General features: G+C 33.0%; 1 protein-coding gene across 1 annotated transcript; it reads right to left on the reverse strand.

The window, feature by feature from the left end:
* Positions 1-11,087: 11,087 nt before the first annotated feature.
* Positions 11,088-18,542, reverse strand: LOC127100531 (kinesin-like protein KIN-7E). The gene is given in 16 exon segments (XM_051037747.1): positions 11,088-11,488; positions 11,491-11,714; positions 12,316-12,635; positions 12,963-13,528; positions 13,652-13,778; positions 13,869-13,970; positions 14,091-14,421; positions 14,529-14,653; positions 14,748-14,813; positions 14,905-14,972; positions 15,239-15,320; positions 15,422-15,535; positions 15,676-15,776; positions 16,363-16,452; positions 17,148-17,447; positions 18,387-18,542. Coding segments are annotated over 15 exon segments (2,565 nt in total). The 5' UTR covers positions 17,371-17,447; positions 18,387-18,542; the 3' UTR covers positions 11,088-11,462.
* Positions 18,543-20,580: the final 2,038 nt, after the last annotated feature.

A 20,580-nucleotide genomic window follows, 5' to 3' on the forward strand; every position in this document is an offset into this window, starting at 1 on the left:
TGTGGAGTGCGAGGGGCTGAAAAGTTATGCTCAATACCATACTTGTCACAAAACTTCTCAAAGTGGTAATTTTGAAACTCACCACCGTGATCGCTACGAATTGTAACTATTTTGGAATTCATTTTGTTTTGGGACAGATTTGCAAAATTTTTAAAAGCAGAAAAAGTTTCATCTTTGCTATGAAGGAATATAGTCCAAGTGAATCTAGAGTAGTCATCAACTATTACAAAGCCATAGTAATTTCCACCTAGGCTCTTTGTCCTAGAAGGTCTAAAGAGGTCCATATGGAGAAGCTCAAGGGGTCGTGAAGTTGAAATTACATTTTTAGATTTAAAGGACACCCTTGTTTGCTTTCCCATTTGGCACGCGTCGCATAGGTGGTCTTTTGAAAATTTTATTTTTGGTAGACCGACTACTAGATCCTTAGATACAACCTTATTTAGCAAATCGAAGTTAACATGCGCTAAACGTCTATGCCAAAGCCAAGAATCATCATTCAAGGTGACTAAACATTTAGTATTTGTTAAAGGTACATCAAACAAGTCAAGCATATAGATATTGTTTACTCTTACACCCTTAAACACAATGTTTTGTTCAATATGTTCAATTATGCAGCAAGTTTTTGTAAACGACACTTTATAGCCCATGTCGCATAGTTGACTTATGCTTAACAAATTGTGTTTAAGTCCCTCAACTAAATGGACATTTGAAATAGTAGTGGTGGAGGGATTACCTACACTACCTTTGCCGAGTATAGCTCCTTTGTTGTTGTCTCCATAAGTAACATATCCTTTCTTCTTTGCCTTGAAGTCTATAAAGAGCGATATGTCACCGGTCATGTGCCTCGAGCAGCCGCTGTCAAGAAACCACCTTCTATCTGCGGAAGCAAGGCACTCATCCTACAACATCAAAAGAGAGAAGTTGGTACCCAATTTTCATTGGGTCCAAGTGGGTAAGTGCTAACATGGTTGCCTTTTGGCTTCCATTGATAAATGCCTTTAGGGACAAGAAATCTCCTAAATTTGCATTTCTCAATGGTATGGCCAGCATGGCAACAATAATGACATAAACCATGATGATGTGTTTGTTGTTTCTTGTTCATTGAATCCTTTAGAATAAAAGAGTATTTTGCATATGGAGGATTCAATGACTTCTTAAACAACTTGGGATCAACGGCATAAGTAACTTTAGGTTGTAGCGCTTTCTCTAATTTGACCTTAAGAGTGTTTACTTCTTTTTGCCAAATATAACAAGCGTCACAATACCTAACTCTACTACATCCGTCAATGTCAATAGTTTTTGAATTTTCTGCAATACTAGTTTTCAATGCTTCTAAATCAATTTCAGCTTTGTTTACTTTACCTTCCAAAAATGAGAAGATATGTTTGTCGGAAGATAGTCTTTTAAAAGCATCTACAGTTTCGTTATGCAGTTTTTCAAAAGCTATTTTTAGTTCCGAAAAAGACATAGAGGAGAAATTATTGTAATAGGCTTGTTTTACCTTTTTGTCATTGTTTTTCTTCTTGTGGTAGGACAGATTTTTTGTGTGAGCCATAAGGCACAGATTTGTAGCTTCATCATCATCACTTGAGCTTTGTGTGCTTGATGAATCACTATCACTTTCCCATGCAATATACGCTCTTCTTTGTTTGCTGTACCCTTTTGGCGAATCTTTTCTTTGATCCTAATACTTCATAGGGCAGTCCGTTTTATAGTGTCCGGATTTACCATAATTAAAACAGGATCCTCTTCCTCTACTCTTCTTGTTCTCTTCTTGTTTCGAATTTGTAGATTGTTTTCGAAACTTCATGAGATTTTTGTCGGAATGCTTGACTCCATTCTTTCGAATGAATCTATTGTATCTCCTTACAAACAGTCCCATTTCCTCATCATCCGAGTCTTTGTCACTACTAGAATCATTGTCGCTTTGCTCTTTTCGTGAGGACTTAGAGCTAGAGGCCACAAGAGCTATTGGCTTCTTCTCTCCCTCTTTGTCTCTTTTCTTCTCCTTTTCCTTCTTACTTTTATTCTCATATTTTTCAAGACTTTCCAAAGCTTGCTGATGTTCTTCCAGCTTTCCAAACAGAGTTGTAATCGTAAGTCTTGTAAGATCGTTGGCTTCCTTGATTGCTGTAACTTTAGGTTGCCACTCCCTGCTAAGACACCTGAGAATTTTATTAGTAGCAATTTCATTGGAAATAGGTTTTCCAAGAGCATTCAATCGGTTAGTTAGATGAGTGAATCTCTTTTGCATGTCGGAGATGGATTCTCCTTGTTTCATGCGAAAGAGCTCAAACTCTTGATTGAGTGTGTTAATGCGGGACTGTTTTACTTCAGTAGTACCCTCATGGGCAACTTCTAAAGCGTCCCACATTTCTTTAGCTGTCGTGCAATGGGATACTCGATAATACTCATCAACACCAAGTGCTGAAATTAACATGTTTCGAGCTCTCCAATCACACGACCACTTTTTCTCATCTTTCTCATTCCAATCATCTTCTGGTTTAGGTACTATGGCGCCAGCCGCATTTGTCATAGTGATTTGAAACGGACCGTTTTCAATGGCAGCCCATACTAACCTATCCACAGAATTTATATGAACTCGCATGCAGTCTTTCCAGTAGCCATAATTTTCACCGTTGAAAATAGGCGCTCTATTATACGCCCCCTTTGGTTCAGAATCCATACTGTTACAGGCAGCCACAGAGCACCAGCGAACCGGCGCTCTGATACCACTTGTTAGACGGTGTGGCTAGTGATCGAGAGGGGGGGTGAATAGATCACCTCTTTGAAATTTAACGGATTTGAAATTTTATCAGAGTTTTCAAAGTTGGCGGAAAGATCAGTCCCGAATCGACTTCCGTCTATTCTGAACCGCTACTAGAAAGCCGGACACACAAGTTTAATTGCTGGATTTTAATGAGAATGACAGAAACAATTCACACCAGAATTTTAACTAATTGAATGCACTTATCATTAAAGTCTATTTCCAATTAATAAATTCTAGCTAACCGTTTTATCAAACAGTTGGTGTGTATGTGATTGATGATAAACAGCAATGGAGTTTGATTAAAAGTTTTCTTGCCACTGCTGTCTTGCAACAGTAACAATCACCACACACTAACTGAAATTGCGAAAACAGTTTTAAAACGTAAAGAGGAGTAAGGTAAGAATACGATACGCAGAGATTTGGTAAGGAAGTTCCCCACGTCGTCCTCGCGTGTGGGTACGTCTCCCTCTCAATTTCAAATGAAATTGAGAACTTTGATTATCAATTTTTGCCGAATCCGTTGATACAAGGTTATGATACAAAGACAGAATTCTAAACTCTAAGGACTTCTTCTTGTATGAACCTTCACTTGATCTGAGCACGATCAAGATTTTCCTGCACGAAATTGCAAACAATTCACCGGTTCCATGACCTGCTTGCGAAATCCCCCGATCTCCAAACGCAACGCTGCGGCTGAATATGTTCTGCAAACGTGACTCCCAAACCCTCAAGAACACTCCAGTTCTTGAAGGACAAACCAGTAGGTTTTTCCTAGAAACCCCCTTCAATCTTCAACTCAGCTAGATCCTCGATCGTTCCACTGCAAACCACAGCTAGATCCTTGATCGTACCACTGAACGTTATCTCGATGCTTCTTTAATCCAAAGAACAAGAATGGTTATGTATAAATGTTCTTGAAGAAAAGTGACTGAGAAGATGAAGAAGATGAAGTCTCTTTCAAGTTTCTAATTGCTCTCAAAACAATTGCTCCAACACTGCTTTTGATCTTGTGTTCAATTGTTTTCCCTCAATGAATTCGTATTTTTACACTGCTGTTGTAACCTGTCTTTTATATGCTGCAAAACAGTTGCTGTTATAACATGAAACAGCTTTATGTATTGATGCATAAGGGTGTGTATCGATGCATACTGTAAGTTATGTGAATTTTTGGTGAAATTTATTAATCATGTATCGATGCATAATTCGTGTGTATCGATGCATGTGATTATCTCACTGGTATGTATCGATGCCTAATGCGCATGTATTGATACACAGGCTGTTTCAATTGGTCATGTATCGATGTAGGGATCGTGTGTATCGATGCATAGAGTTTTTTTTTGTCTTCCATGTATTGATGCATGGCTCGTATGCATCGATGCATACTGAACAGAAAGGATTTGTGATTTATCACATGCTGTATGTATCGATGCAGAGGCTTTATGTATCGATGCTTACTGACATAAAATGCATTTTAATTGTTATTTAAAGGGAAGTATCAATGTAGGTTTATATGTACAGTTATGCAACAATATAGTGGGATGAAAAACATAATAAAACACACATGTATCATGTAATGCAATGCACAACCAACATTTGGATGATGATCACACAATTTGCTATCATTAAAAATTAATTCAAGGTAAAGAATTCTCTCACAGATAGAGATAATGTGCATGTTATTCATAACGACCATCAATAAGGCATATGGGAAAATTAACAAGTAAGTATTTTATATTCTTCATTCATAATTTATTGCATGTTATAATTTTTAATGATGTTATTTTCTAACAACTATTATTATTTAAAATTATAGGTGTTTAAAGTCAAGACACCAAGACAACAAGATAGTATTATTTGATGTAATTATGTGTCATTGTAGGTTGTTTTGTGTCATTTTGGTTTTAATGTAATATATAATTTTTGGTTCCTAATAGAATTTTGTCATTGATGTAATATAATTTTTGGTTCCTAATGGAATTGTGTCATTGATGTAATACAATATTTGGTCTAATTCAATTCACAAATGGGTGTATTGTTGTTTCTGGTCTGATAGGATTCATATTCAGGTTAAAAATTTGGGAATACTGTAAAATTGAAAAATATATTTTAAAAAAATAATATCACAACGATTTTTAATTAAACTTTTGTTATAAGTAGAGCGTTATCCAGAATAATAAAATGTAAGAATATCGTTGTTGGGAATCAGACTCATAACCTATAAATTATTTCACAATGGTTATTTTCTTTATCCGTTGTTATAAGTAGTATTTGGCCTAACTTATAACCACGGTCACTTACCTGTTGTGGAAAGTAGCCTACATACAATCACACGCTACCTAACAACGGACATGAAATCGTCATTATATGTGTTTTACAACCGTCATTATATGTGTTTTTCGTAGTAGTGTTAGGAAGAGACATTGAAAAACATAGGATTTGTTGTTGCTTGTAAGACTAATTGTACTAAGCTACTAATAGCGAATTCCTTTCTTGGGTTTGGGGCTCAACCCCTAGACGTAATAGTGGTTTCACCGAATTGGGTAAACAACTATCATATTATTTACTTTTTTCTGCTCCATCATCTAGTACTTTCTATTATGGTGTTTCTGGTTTAACTTGGCGAACCAGTTGTCTAAGACATCGTGTTCGACATATGTCCCTTGAGGAACCAAATTTCAGCTTTATTAGTGGGAGTATAAAATATTTTATGTTGTCTTTTCTATGAAGTTGAATTTATATTTCAGTTATTATATTTGATACATATATGTGAACTTTTGTTTGACTTTATTGTTGTTGATGAAATGAACTTTATGAAATTTATATATACATGTGCACATTAGATCTCAGTGTTGTTGGGATCACTTTCCCAGTGATCATCATTATTTTGGATCTGAGACGTTATGATAATCAAATGTCAAATTATAGCTAAGGATTATTGGGATCACTAAGAAAGTGGTCAACACTAGTTTAGGTTTTATGGTATCTTCCTATGTGTTTTCTCTCACTTTTAGGCATTTGAGAGAAATTTAGATTAAAAAAGAATACAATAGTATGGTTGTTGGATCATGATGACATGTCATTTTTTCTACATTCTACACGAATGACTAGTCGACAAAGTTAGTGGTATTTGTAACCATGAAAGGTGTTGAATCAATAAGGATATAACTACGACCATGATTCAATATCATTTAATTATTGTTGGATGGAGTCTTAATTAAATGTTACATCTTGAGATTGTTTGTTTAGTTGTGGACTAAATTTAAGAAATGTGTTGTCAACCCGAAAGTCATTTTCAAACAATTTCTTAAAAAATATTATCAAACAATTTCTTAAAAAATATTATCACAATTGATTTTATCTAAGTGAAAGAATGTTAAAAAAAATTTATGGGCTACAATCCATTAAAAGATGCTTAAGCCACATAAACATGACCAATAATAATGGGCTTTGAACACTTATTTTAATTTGTGTAGAGCAAATCGTAGGTCCAATTTCTAGTATCCATTATGGTTGCTACTTAGGTTGTTATGTTATAAATAGATAGGGTATGTCCCCTTTACGTGACACTAAAATATGTTTGTAAGGGGATTGCCCCATTGAAAACTCCAAATAATGAAGTCCTTGATTAGAGAAAGGAAGACTCGGTTTAATTACTATCATTATGAAGAATTAATTTTGTATGACTTCAACAAATAAATGTGTTCTAATAATATCAATTCTAATTTAACAATGACACGCACTTACGTATACATATCAGATTTTTTTAAGAATAATTCAATAAAAGACTAATAGTTTAAGAGTTTAATGGATATGTGCGGACAATATAAAATAATTTTACACTATCTTTTAATAAAAAATTCGTCACTCAGTAAATGTCATATCATTAACCTAAAAATTACAATTTAATATGTCGAGATACATGATGGTGATTGATTGACAGTATAAAACTATTTTACTGATTGATAGTATAAAATTATTTTACTTATCAATGCATATCCGATTTTCTCATAGTTTAAAGTATTAGCGGATAAAGTACCAATTTTATATTAAAAAACACAAATAACTAGTTACGAATATAAAATATGAATAATCCAAGATACATTTAACCTATTTTCAACTTTCTTTCAAGATCAAGAAAATGACTTAAAACAAATCACAAAACTCATAAATTAACATCAAGAAAGTAAAAGAACATAACCCTAAACATTGAATTAAACTAAAAGAATTATATATAGAATACCTCACTCTTAAAACCTATTTATGAAACATAACAAATTCAAAAGAATTTTAAAACAAAAACAAAAACTACTTTTAGTATGATATACTAATAATTTTCATACTCCTCTATCTGTGAGTAGTACATTACCATCAATCCTACAATCACTTGAATACCTTTAGCAAAAAGGTAAAAACCACAAAGCATTAACAAAACTCCAACAAATGTAATCCATAATTGCCTTTGTGGTTGAGCTGCAGTTTGATATCCATAGTTGATTGACCATAGTAGTAAGCATATTGCAATCACAGACATAATCATGCGGAACAACGTTGAACGAATTGGTAACTGCAAAGCCATTGTTCAGTGATGAAAATATAGATTTGTGAATAGAATGAAAAAAATGTGTTATATTTAAAACTAATGATTAGAAGTGAAAACAGAATTAACTATATAATAGGTTATTAATTTGATTTGAAATTTTAGTTACTATGTTATCGAGTTTAATCCTTTTAGTTCTCTAACAAACTTATCATTAAATCTGTTTCCTTTTTGAGGTGCTGATTAGGTTAGGTTTTCATTTTTTAGATTTAAATTTATAGTGATAATAGATATAATAAATTTGTTGGAAAAATTATTTAAAATATTAAATATAGCATTGGTCTTGACATCATTGATATTTTCTTAGTAAGAGCAAATTTATTTCGTTTCAGCATGAGTAGTATAAGTAGTATATACAGATTGCACTCATCATCAATTTGCAAATTAAGTGTGTGAGTAATAAAGGACCCGACCTAACTAGTTCAAACAAAGGAGGTTTTTTCGTGTCACCCCCAAATTTCACTTGGCACCCCTACATCCTATATTTTTATTGTAATATCATTTGTGATTTTTACGTTAAAAAATTGTGTTTTTTCAGGATTTTCAAAATTTCTAAGTTTTTACTAAATTTTTGAGGATCTATGAATTTGTATCGGATTTTTAAAAAATTATCAAATTTAAATAATGGGAGTTTTCAAATACACTATTGGATTTGTCAAAATCCTATAGTCGATATTTCAAAATCCTATGAATTTTTACGTGATTTTTCAAATATACTACCAGATTTTTCAAATAAGAGTTTTTACTAGGTTTTTCGAAAAATCTATGAGTTTCTTTTCGGATTTTTCAAAAAAATCTATAAGTTTTTATCGGATTTTTCAAAAACTCCGAGTTTTTACTGGACTTTTCAAAAAATGTATGACTTTTTATCGGATTTTTCAAAATACACTACCTGATTTTTAAGAAATCTATGAATTTTTATCGGATTTTTAAAAAATCTATGAGTTTTTATTGGATTTTTCAAAATACACTACCGGATTTTTAAAAAATTGGAGTTTTACCAGATTTTTCAAAAAAACTATGAGTTTTTATCATATTTTTCAAAATACCTATCGGATTTTTCAAAAATATATGAGTTTTTACCGGATTTTTCAAAATTATGAGTTTTTATCGGATTTTTTGAAATATCTGATAATATACCGAATTTTTCAAAAAATCCGATAGTGTTAATTTCCGTTTTTGTTTTGTCTATCAAAATAAACTATCTAATTTTTAAAAAAATAATGGAAAATTATAAAACATATCGGATTTTTCGAATTGCTCTATCGAACTTTTCATTCGTTCTTTTTAGTTAAATTTTGACAAAGGTATTTTTACTATTATGAAAATATGTGGGAGTGGCATATCAAACTTAGGGGGTGGCATGAAGAAACCTCCAAACAAAGTGTAACAACCCAAACAGACAATACTAAGGACAAGACAATACAAAAGGACTCGACTCTAAATAATCCTAACAAACAAGCACCTAATACGAAAGCAACCCAACGAACGCGCGTATAAGTGTGAAACCAAGTTGGAAAAAAATATGAAGAGTGATTTTATGAGAATCTCAACCTGAGTTCAAAATCAAGTGAGTAGAGTCAAATGAAATTTGATCCATGTATCATCAACTTCCTGCCACAACAATAGCAAACATACAAGTCCTTTCGAGCATAAAAATATGTAATCAAACATTAAGACTGAACCAAAAAGAGGGAAACAATAATAAACCACCATTGACGTTGAAAAATGGAATCCAAAAACACTTACAAAATCCATATTGAGGGATGGATGAAAATATGGAGTTGAGCACCACAAATAGTCTAACGATCGCACATGAGATAATGATGTTGGATATTATCGTACCCTAATTTTGTCTGAGAATTTCCATTTTCATTCGCATTTATACTTAATTACTAACCATATCATGCATGCTTAGTTCATAATATTTTTACATTCTTGTACTACATTAGTTATCATGTTAATTGTCCATTTATTCTCTTTTACATTTCTCAAATATCATGTCATATATATTATCATTTCTTTACATTATGCACTTCTAAAAATCATAAGCAAGTTTTTTTCTTTTCAAGGTCAACATCATTTTTAGGAGATAAAGTTGAAAAAAAAACCATAAAGATTTATTTTCATCGTGATATCAAGAAGTCACCAAATCACACCATGTCATTTACCATCACATTCTTTTCTTTTTTTCCATCAAGTTAATACCGAATTCAACAATTTCACTAAAAACAACCACAAAATATCTCTTTTTTTGATGTCCATCACATACAAATTACACCATATCATACTACATACATCATCACATGTTTTTCTTTCACCAAATCAATAAAAAGCCAATGTAATTTCCACTCATCCTCATCACTTCACACAAATTCGCACACAATTCACTCATTTCCCTCGTAATCCTAACAATACTCATACTAATATAAACCTAATCCTATTGTGATAAGAAGGGGAGATGAAAATCACAATTTGGGAGCTAGCCACACCTAAAAAATCTAACTGAAATACTATTGAAGTTTCTACCATTTGAGAGTTTCTTCACAATGAAGAAATTTTGATCTCCATTGAACTTTCCAGTAGAGCTAGCCTCCCTTAATTGTACAATCATCCTCATCATTCAGCACCATTGATGAGCTTCCTTGAGTGACATCATCTTCACCTCTGAGCTACCGTAACGTACAATATTATACACAGTAAAGGTGGTAGGTAGCCTTTGTCCCCTTTAGCATATCCTAGAAAGATAGATTTCTAGGCACTTAATCATAACGACCATCAGTTCCACAATCCGACGGTGTCCTTTATCGTTGAGGTTGCATAGGATTCCCCTGAGATGGTTGTTGTCTCCTAAGATTCATTTGAGATGGTTGGTGCCTCACTGGATTCATCTTAGGTGTTTGGAGCGAGGTCGTTGGAACATTATTGTCATCAATGAAATCTAACATTTCTTGCCAATTACATGCGTTGTCGTAATCGAGTTTGGTATCCATATTGTCGTATTTGGATCGTGTTTGTTGGGTTATGTATGGGCGAGCTTATTGATTGAATTGCGACATTGATTCATTTTAGAAACGAAATAATGGTTGTTGTGGTGTTTAAAAGGCAAGCGTGTTGTTAAACGTTTACAAAATTTTCCGCTAAAAAAACCAACACATGCGGGAGAGGGAATGACACATTCTTTTAGGACAGTGACGCATGTGCCAAAGATGATGGCGCATGGGCATTGCATGTGCCAGGGGCATGGCACCTGAAACCATTTTTGAGTACATGCGCGAGTAATAGTGGCATATCTTCATATGTGATCTTTTTTGTTTGAAACCATTTTTGAGTACATGCGCCAGTAATAATGGCGTATCTTCATATGAGATTTTTTTGTTTGAAACATAGGTATTTTGATAAATAATTTGAAATATTAGTTATTTGAGTATTTAATTTTAAAAATGGTTATTTGGAGAGAAAAAAATTCCTAAACCTTAGTCTACTTGGAATTCCTTTATCTAATTCAAATGTTTATAGTAGATTCATCGGCAGACAAGTTCATTTAAGTAACACTATATTACTTCATGTACTCCAGTTAATTCAAAATAATAAATTCATGTACAGCAATAAAAATAATGTTTTCATATGTCCAGTGGTAGAAAAATGATTAAAAGAGTCTGTCTACATAACAGTAAAGCAAGCAACACAACAAGCCTTAATTTGCAGCAAGAAAGAAAAGGAGAAGAAAAATCAGTCAAATTTGTTAAAAGGTACAACAAAACCATAATGGCGTCGGGATATACAATAGAATACAACCACCTAAAATGCAGGTTAATGCATCTTTCTATACCAATGGAGAGGCATTTCTCTCGGTTGAACAAACATGAATCATAAACATATGAAGCACAAACACAACATAAACTTTTATGTATAAGTGACAGGAGGCTAACACCAAACACACCTCTTTTCATCTAAAGTGTTGGTGATGCACAAATTTTCTCTAAAGGCTGTACACACGTGAGTCACACAAAAAAGAATGACTATGGAAGAGATGCTCTGGTACTTTTCCATGAATTTCTTCGTCGTGTGAGTCGTGTGAGTTGAGGTGTGAAGCTAAGTCCAAACATCTCCTTGAGGGCTCGTCCCTGCTCTGAAAACCTTACTAACCTCGCAACTACTGCAGCACTCTGCATTACGTGGTTCATATCAGTATTGCTCCATAGACGGTTTGCAAGCTGCATCCTCCTGCGCTTTGAGTTCAATCCAATACCCCATTCTTTGAATATCCTTTTCCTTTCTTCCTCAGAAAACCTCTTCTGCATAAGCTTCACAAGCATTTCTCTCTCCCTTCGAAGAGCTTTCACACTGTGTCAACATGAAATGTACAAGTTAAGCAGCAAGCCATCATAGTGCAATTAATACAAAGCTAAGTAAATCAAACCAACTACGATAATCCCAAATTAATCAAATCAATGAAATTTGTCAAACTCTTTCTACATATTTTCTTCTGTTAGTTGAAAAATTATCAAATTCATGTGGAACAACATAGTTTAATGCAACCCGTATTTAAAACAGTAAGATTATTAGAGTGTGATGCTAACATAATGATATATGTTTGCATTATTAGTGTTAAGAGTCTCACATCGGACAATATATGATCTGAACATGTGCTTATAAGTGGGGGCAATCCTTACCTTACAAACAGGTTTGGTAGGGATGAGTTAGGATAATCTTAGAATTAGGATAATCATATTTAAATTTGAAAATATTTTTTTTTATTCAGCATCATAAAGATCATTGAGGTTTAGCGCAACTGCACAAGTGGTTGGTGTAAACTGTGTTAGAAACTCCAAAGTACTGAGTTTGATTCCAACTCATAGGTAAAATGACGACTTATATTCCAAATATATCACATATTCTAACAAAACATATTCAAATAAATGTAGGAGTGACAGAAAGGGTGAACCTTTTAGTTAATGTGATTGGTTGGCTGTTTCTATCAGACTGGTTTTCATCAAAAAATGTTTCTTTGAGGAAGCATAGTCTTCTGAGCTCTACCTCCATGTAAATGGAGTCTGTTTGTTCACCCCTGAACAAAAGAAAGAAGTAGGTCCTGTGGGTTAATGGCACATAGCAAGATTGCCACAGTTCAATTATCTCTTTTTGCTGTCTCTTAAACTGCAGAGACCAATCGAAAGGAGTTCCCGGTGCCTCGAGCATGGGATCAATGCCTACATCTTTCACATTCCTATCAAACTTCATTGGTTTTCTTTCTGTCTCCTGGTCCTACAAATCAGAAAAGAATGTGGTCATAAAAATGCGTCAAAAAAATCAGTGATGAGTTCTAAAAACGTGTGTAATGCTCCCAATGTGTCTCATTAGTATCCCGCCCGAATGAAGACATATCGAGCAATGCCACATTGTATCTCAAAAGTAAAAAAAAAAGTTAGATATTTGTAGGATACATATCCGGGACTATACTAGGACAGGAGTATTGGTGTCTGATACTTTTCTATTACACATTCCTTTCAGAAAAACTTAAAAATGAATTTATTTCAGTTACACATGACAGAAAATCAAAAGATTAATAACTCTGAAATTATTTATTCTCACCTGACCATCAACGAACTGCTTTTCATATTCAAGTTTAACCATTTCTTTCATTCCAGCAACAAAAGTATGGATGCTAGTAATGTCCTCATCACCAGATATTCCCATGCTGTTGCCTCTATGTTCATCATCCACTGACTGACTTTCAATAGAAGACTGAGAATCGTGCCTTGAAAAACTTTTGGAACCATCGTAATTTAATGGATTGAACTTTCTCCACAAACCATCTGGTCTTCCAGGGAGTCCTTTTTCAAATCCATTGGCTGGAGTCCTCTCCATTTCTCCTGTCTCAGGAGAACCAGTCATGCGATACCTCGAACAACTCCAGCTTCTAGTTAAATTGAGATTTCTATGATTTGACATGTTTCCTGACATTACATGTTCATCACGGTTGTCTTCATTCAAACGTGTAGATATTCCATGGTCTGATACATTTTCCCCTTCAGATACTGTCAAATCCGAATCCCCGTTGTCATTTACCGATGGATCGAGGTATTCTGAGTTGTCTCTACTTGACTCCTCCAACTCGACGCATCGAACTTCTTTGCAGTATTCATCAAGGTCTTCTTCTGTACATATACAAGCAAGAGCTAAAAAATGTATAACAACCGACATGATTTTTCCAACATAAGAATTGACCATTGATTTTATCAATTTATTTACTATACAGGCGCGAAAATGAAAGGACTTACCATCTCGATAACTTCCACTGTCTCCACCATTATAGTGAGGATTGTTGAACTCTCTAATGCGTGTATTGGGACCGCAAATGCTTGATGACTCTGACACTGAAGAGTCATCTTCCCATATTTCTTCTTCCTGCCAAATCAATATGATTATTAATATTATGCTAGGCAGAACAAAAACGAGTAAACAAAATTTAGAGGCATATAAAAAAATGTAAATTACTTCTTTAGATATCTGCTCCTTTCCCACCGTGCGAAGCAAATCCTCAATCCTTGATTCAGCAAGATCTCGTTGCTTAGTTAGCTCCCTAATCTCTTTATCCATCTGAATAATTAAAACTAATGTTATCACCATATAAGGAGTAGGGAATATGTAACATAAAATCAACAATCAATACTATACTAGTAACATAAAAGTGTAAGAATACAGACGGCAAATTATGACCTTTTCTATCTGTTGATCTTTCTTTCTCAACAAAGCTACATAATCACAATTGGCAGTAGCAGGAGTTTTTAACTCTCCTTCCAACCTGGCCAACTCTTTTTGCAATTGCTTGACCAAGGCCTTATCAGACATCACTACATTAACCTGTGCTTTAGTGGTAACTTCTTTTGCGCAACAAGCAAAAAGAAGCGTGTTTCTAGTTTGCTCAACGTGACTCCGCGCAGGGCTCAAAGTGCAAACGACAGCTGTTCTAGCATTGCCACCTAAGCAGGGCTGTAGTATGCGTGTCAACTTAGAATCTCTGTAATTGATGTGTCCATGTTTTCCCTTACTGCATTCAGTCACATTATGTTAATGAAACCTCAAACTTTTTGTTGTTGAATTTGTATTGAAGAAAGAATAAACATAAATTAAACTTCCAAGGGTGAAGTGAACAACCTAAGCTTACGAATGACGGTTGAAAGAGTAAGTAAACTCCGGTTTATATGACAACCTTCTTTCAATCTCACCCCAGCTGACGATACCTGAGATGCACGCTCACTCCCTGCCAAATCAACAAAATTCTGCAGAGAAATAAAGACAAATTATATAATGATATAATATTCCATAATCATTTTATCAGCTGAACAAGTGATGAATTTAAAGAAGTTAACTTACTACACTAGCTGATAGGGTGGTTGAGTTTCCTTTGCCCAGAAATTCCTTGGCAGAACTTTCCATCGTCTGAAAATTTACATAAAGCACTCTATTAACGGAACTACTGAAGTCTATCGGTAAAAAAACATTAAGCATTATATTTGTAGCAGACACATACCAATCTAATAATTTGGTGAGATCTTGAACTCTTTTCATTCAGGTATGTCTCTCCTACTTGTCTCTGAGCTGCAAGAATAATGTAGGCAAATATAACAGGGTTATCAATCACGATTGCAGAAAATAATGGTTTGTTCAAATACCATTACGACATAATGCAAAAGCACCGCTATAGCCACTACTTGATACTATTTTGTACTAAATAGTGTATTGCACAACAATAGCAATTTATTCAAATTCAACTTGCTATAGCGCCCCACCGTTATTTACCGAATATAATGGTGCTGCTGACTACTGACAACCATATAAAAGGAAAGCTATGCAAATTCCTTTACCTTCACAAAAGGATAGTAGCTCTTTCAAATGCCCCCAGTCCTGTAGAGTCTCTTCGGTAAGTTTCTCTAAAACGGGTCCTTTCTGAAGAAAACGGAAAATATCATGAAATAATGGTTTATGCAACCTTTTGTATCAAACTTGTATCTATATATCTAACTTGCATCTATATTAAAGGCATTCACCTCAGGATCATCACGCAGCCTAAGTGGAGTGTTGTCAGTGCTGAGGAGGTCTCTAACAATTTCATTGTAAATTTCAATTGCTGAGAACTTCAATACAAATGCTCTTTCTTCATGCTAAACAAGTCAAAGTAGTAATCTTGAGTCAATAGCACTATGTTATGTTAAAAACAAGAATTCTAGTGAAAAATGACACAAAAGAGTTTGAGTTTAACAGGCATACTATAAGTTATAAATAAATATAATATTTTAAATACCATTTGTATGTAGTCAAAAATATCTGCTACAGCATATTCAGTTATTCCAACCATAGTGTATGTCTTTCCGCTGCTTGTTTGCCCATAAGCAAAAATACTCGCTGAAATAATGAATAAACACCTATGTTAATAAAAAAGTGGAAGGTGCATGAAGAGAAACTAGAAGGTATGTTAAATTTGGTCTTAATATCTTTTTTTGTCTCTATGTTAATCTCGGGTTCATTTTGCTCTCTTAACTATAAAAAAATTCATGTTAGTCTTTTAACTTTTCAAAATGTCATGTTAATCCTTTTTATCTAGTTAGCAACTGATTTATGAATTTTTTTAATATGGGACTAAAATGAAGCCGATGCTAAGACTAACATGGTCCGTTTTAATATGGGACTAAAATGAAGCCAATGCTAAGACTAACATGGTCCGTTTTAATATGGGACTAAAATGAAGCCGATGCTAACATACAAGAGAAAAAGGATATTAAACCTAAAACTTATACTCAGTTAATTCCACCAACAACTGAAAGAGCAATTTCAAGGATATTAAACCTAAAACTTATACTCACAGTTAATTCCACCAACAACTGAAAGAGCAATTTCAAGGATATTAAACCTAAAACTTATACTCACAGTTAATTCCACCAACAACTGAAAGAGCAATTTCAAGGATATTAAACCTAAAACTTATACTCACAGTTAATTCCACCAACAACTGAAAGAGCAATTTCTCTGGCTCCTTCCTCATATACCTGCTTTGTAGCACAGTCACCCCGAAATACTCTGTCTATCACCAATCACAACAAAAAATCAGAAACACCCTGTTTTTGATAAATTATCACCAATCTAATTTGTCACAGTATAAAAATCTTTGAAACATTATCATTTAACAGAACTATGTAAAATGTTGAAATTGCAAATACACCTATAGTGTATTTAATTAGTAATTTTATGGACTACATTAACCAACAAAAAAAACATTCAAATGATTTAAAAAAATATACTTGTAAATGTGTTTGAAATTTCGGAACATTCAAGAACTAGTGATAACATATCACGTCCAATTACTGAAATGTTTAACCTTAATAAACTAAGATCTAAATAAGTATCCAAGTTTAGAAAAGACAGAGACAAATGTGTTTGACAATTGACATGTTCAGGAAATGTAATTGATTTAGCCAACAGGCAAATAAAAATTCACCAAATGTTCATATCAAAAATAAGTATTTTCAAAAAAATAAAACAAGATAAATTAGATAAAGAGTGCATCTAAGAAGAGAGTTAAATGAAGTTGATTTTTTTGGTCAAACCCTCCAATATTTAAGGAAATAAGCCTGGTAATCTAAAATCCAACAGATGTTCCGGTCAAGATTCCAATCAATGAAGAATCTAAAACAACTGAAAATAAAATGCAACTTAGATCTATAAAAATTTCACAAAACATAAATGCAAAATTAAGATTTAAAATAGACATTTTCTTACCAAATGTGTAGGCACTTGGAAATGTAGAACCCTCGCGCAATGTGTTCCGATAAAAGACAGTAGTATCATTAATACATTCCCAATCTGCAGATTCATTCCCAGAAATTTCCTTCTCACTCAAAGGCCTAAGCCTCACTAACACAAGGATCTTCTCTTCGCAACCACTCGTCACTCCTTGCATCTTCTCCCATTTCGACAACTCTTCCCCACCAATAGCTCCCATTTTCTAACTTCCAAACCCAAATTCTCTTCCCACCTCAATTAACAACCTAATCCCATTTCAAAACAACTCCATCTCTCCTAAAAAGAGAAAAAGTGACCCATGTCATTATTAAAGTGATTCTTCCTTTCTCTAAAATGCAAGGCATTTAAAAGAAAATAACTACATGAAAAAGAAGATACATTCATTATCAAAATGATTAAATGACCAACCGATGATGATATAAACCCATTAATTTCGGTTGTTAAAAAAAACAGGCAATCTTATCACAAGCTAGCTAACTTTAGAAAGACCAAAACAAAACTGAATGCTAACTAATTACGTTTTTATTAGTGGTTAGTTGGCAAATATTATCATGACCAAAATGAAAGACTTCTGTTTTAAGAGAGAGATTATAATTATATCAAAATCAAATCCTATTTATAATCTACTTAAAATAAAAGCCATTCTTTGATACCAAGCTTCATCAAAAGACTAAACAAAAAAAAAAAAAAAAGAGAAAAGCTATGGGGCCAGAAATCATCAAATTTAAGAATAGAAAACTTTTTATATCAGCGAACCTCCACAAATCATGCTTGAGAATAAAGTAACAGATTTTTCACATTTTTCATAATAATCATTAAAAAAAATTCAAATCACTGGACCCTAACAAACCGGAACTACCTTCTTTTTCACCTTTCACTATTCACAATCTTCTCTAGTTTTTCACACAATTCACAGCACAACGCAATTTATGAAGAAGAATCGAACATGTTCTTCGTTGAAAACTCTACAATCTAATCATAATACAATACCTCACTTCAAATCAAAGTTCAAAACTCAACTAGATCTTTTGAAACTCAAAACTCAGAATAGGTTAAACCGTCACCGACACACCGAGAATCATAAAGAAGAAGAATAAAAGAGGAAAAAAAATCATAATCATAATTATAGCAGTAAATAATAAATAAAACAGTTGAGAATGCGAAAACAAGTTGAATTCACGAGCAACGATCTGAAATAGAAGTTACAGTACCTACCAAATTCACAATGTGAATGAAAGAGTTGTAGCTTTCTTTTTCTTATGAAGTTTCTTCTTCACATGATCATTTTCTTCTATGTCAATTTCTTCGATGTTGCAGTTTTTTTTATATTATTTTTTTAATTTTAATTTGACTTTCTCCAGGTGGAAAAAATAAAAAATAAAAAAATATTAAAAAAAATATTTTTTATATTCATTGAATAATTCATGCATTTGAACTAAATGAGTTTTATTTTTTTTTTAATTTGAAGAAAAGTTTTAGCGATTGTTATACAAACGCGGGAGAGAAGCGTGAGAGTGGGGACTGAACTACTTTTACAGCCACTAGCGTTAATGATTTGATTTACTGATATTTTGAAAACCGTCCATACAGGTTTGTAGATGCGGTTGATGAGCATGGAAGCACGATTGGGGTTTTGGAAGAGTAACGGTCACTACAGTTAAAAATGTGGTACAACTTCCAATTATTTTTAAAATTTTTAATTAATTGATTGGTGAGTTTAAAAGTAGTTATATTTTTTTAATGAGGAGGATTGAAAGGAAAGAAAAAATATTGACCGGATGAGAAGAAAATAAATTTAATATCTGCAATTCAATATCACATTCATTGTTTTTATAAATTTTAGTCATATTGTTCTGTTTTTTTATTACTTGTCATTTTTTAAAAACTTAAGTTAAATTATATTGTTTTAAATCCTAAAGAATTATTAATATAATTTTGATTACAATATTAAAAATATTTTTTGATTTATTGTTTAACAATTAAATAAAATATAACATTTTTAAATAATTTAAGATTTATATCACACATACAAAACAAACTATATTTTTTAATATCTATAAACGATGAAGTAACTTTTATAATACAATTTTTTCTCGTATTTAATATATAAAAATAGTTACAATGTCATCTTAAATGGTTTATAGGTCAATATAAAATCACTATAAGAAAATAAAAGATTTAATAATAAATGAATAAAATTTTAAGATTTTTCATACGATTTTTTGGATGTTTACTCTTTAGAAGATCTTTCATATATGCTGATTGTTCTTTTGTATGAAAGTTTTGGTGATGATTTCTCAAAAACATCTTTTTTTATGATGAAGATTCTTCAAATGTATCAGAGTTGATATGCCATTATGAACAAGTAGGTAGTGATTATTAGAGATCTAATGAATGATGGAATGATTGAATGGGATTGGTGCAACAAAGTGAAAATGACTCAATGAAAGTTACGTGGGAAGAGTCAAGTAGTAGTACTGGAGCATCGGTTCAAACAAACACAAGAAGATCACAAAGACAAAGGAACTTGCCTTCAAGATCGTGGGATCACATTAGAAAAAGAGATTATTGAAGACGAGGAGCTTATGCATCTTGCATTCCTTACATGATCTCAACTAGTACATAGAATAATCCTAAGTGGATAATTGTAATAAATGGGGTTGGAATCAATTGAAAACAATCTAACTTAGAAGTTTGTAGACTTACCATTAAGAAATGATTTAATTGGTGTGAAGTGGGTGTGTACAAGTTAAAATTGAATCCAAAAGGTGAACTGATCAGATATTAGATCGGGCTTGTAGCAAAGGAATTTCTTCAAAGATAAGACATTGAATTTCAAGAAGTATTTACTCTAGTTGTTAGAGCTAAGACAATATGACTAGTTGTTATCATAGCTAACATCAATAACTGATTTATGTATCAAATGGATGTCAAATTTGCATTTATAATTGGTCTCCTACGCGAAGACGTGCTTGTTGCACAACCTCCTAATTTTAAGGTGAAGAACCATGAATAAAAACTATGCAATTTAAGGAAATCAAACATACACCAAGATCATTGAAAAAAAATGAGCTCTTAAATGAAATTGGATCCACAAAATGTGTGCTTAGTCATGGTGTATACATAAAAAAAGGATAACAAGAAAGAAGTAGTCCTAGTATGTCTCTATGTGAATGACCTACTAATTAGAAGCAACAATTAAAGTTACGTTGATGAGTTCAAACAAGACATGATAAAGCAACTTGAGATGGAAGATCTTGGCCATATCTCATTTTCACTTGGCATTGAATTTCAAAGAAGTGGTAGAGATACATTGATGCCTCACATAAGGTATATTCCTGAAATCGTGAAGATATTTAAGACGGAACATTGTTGTCATGCAATAACACCCCGGTGAATCAAGATTTCA

The sequence above is a fragment of the Lathyrus oleraceus genome, chromosome 7, assembly GCF_024323335.1.
Source record: "Lathyrus oleraceus cultivar Zhongwan6 chromosome 7, CAAS_Psat_ZW6_1.0, whole genome shotgun sequence".
In the NCBI taxonomy this organism is placed as follows: Eukaryota; Viridiplantae; Streptophyta; class Magnoliopsida; order Fabales; family Fabaceae; genus Lathyrus; species Lathyrus oleraceus.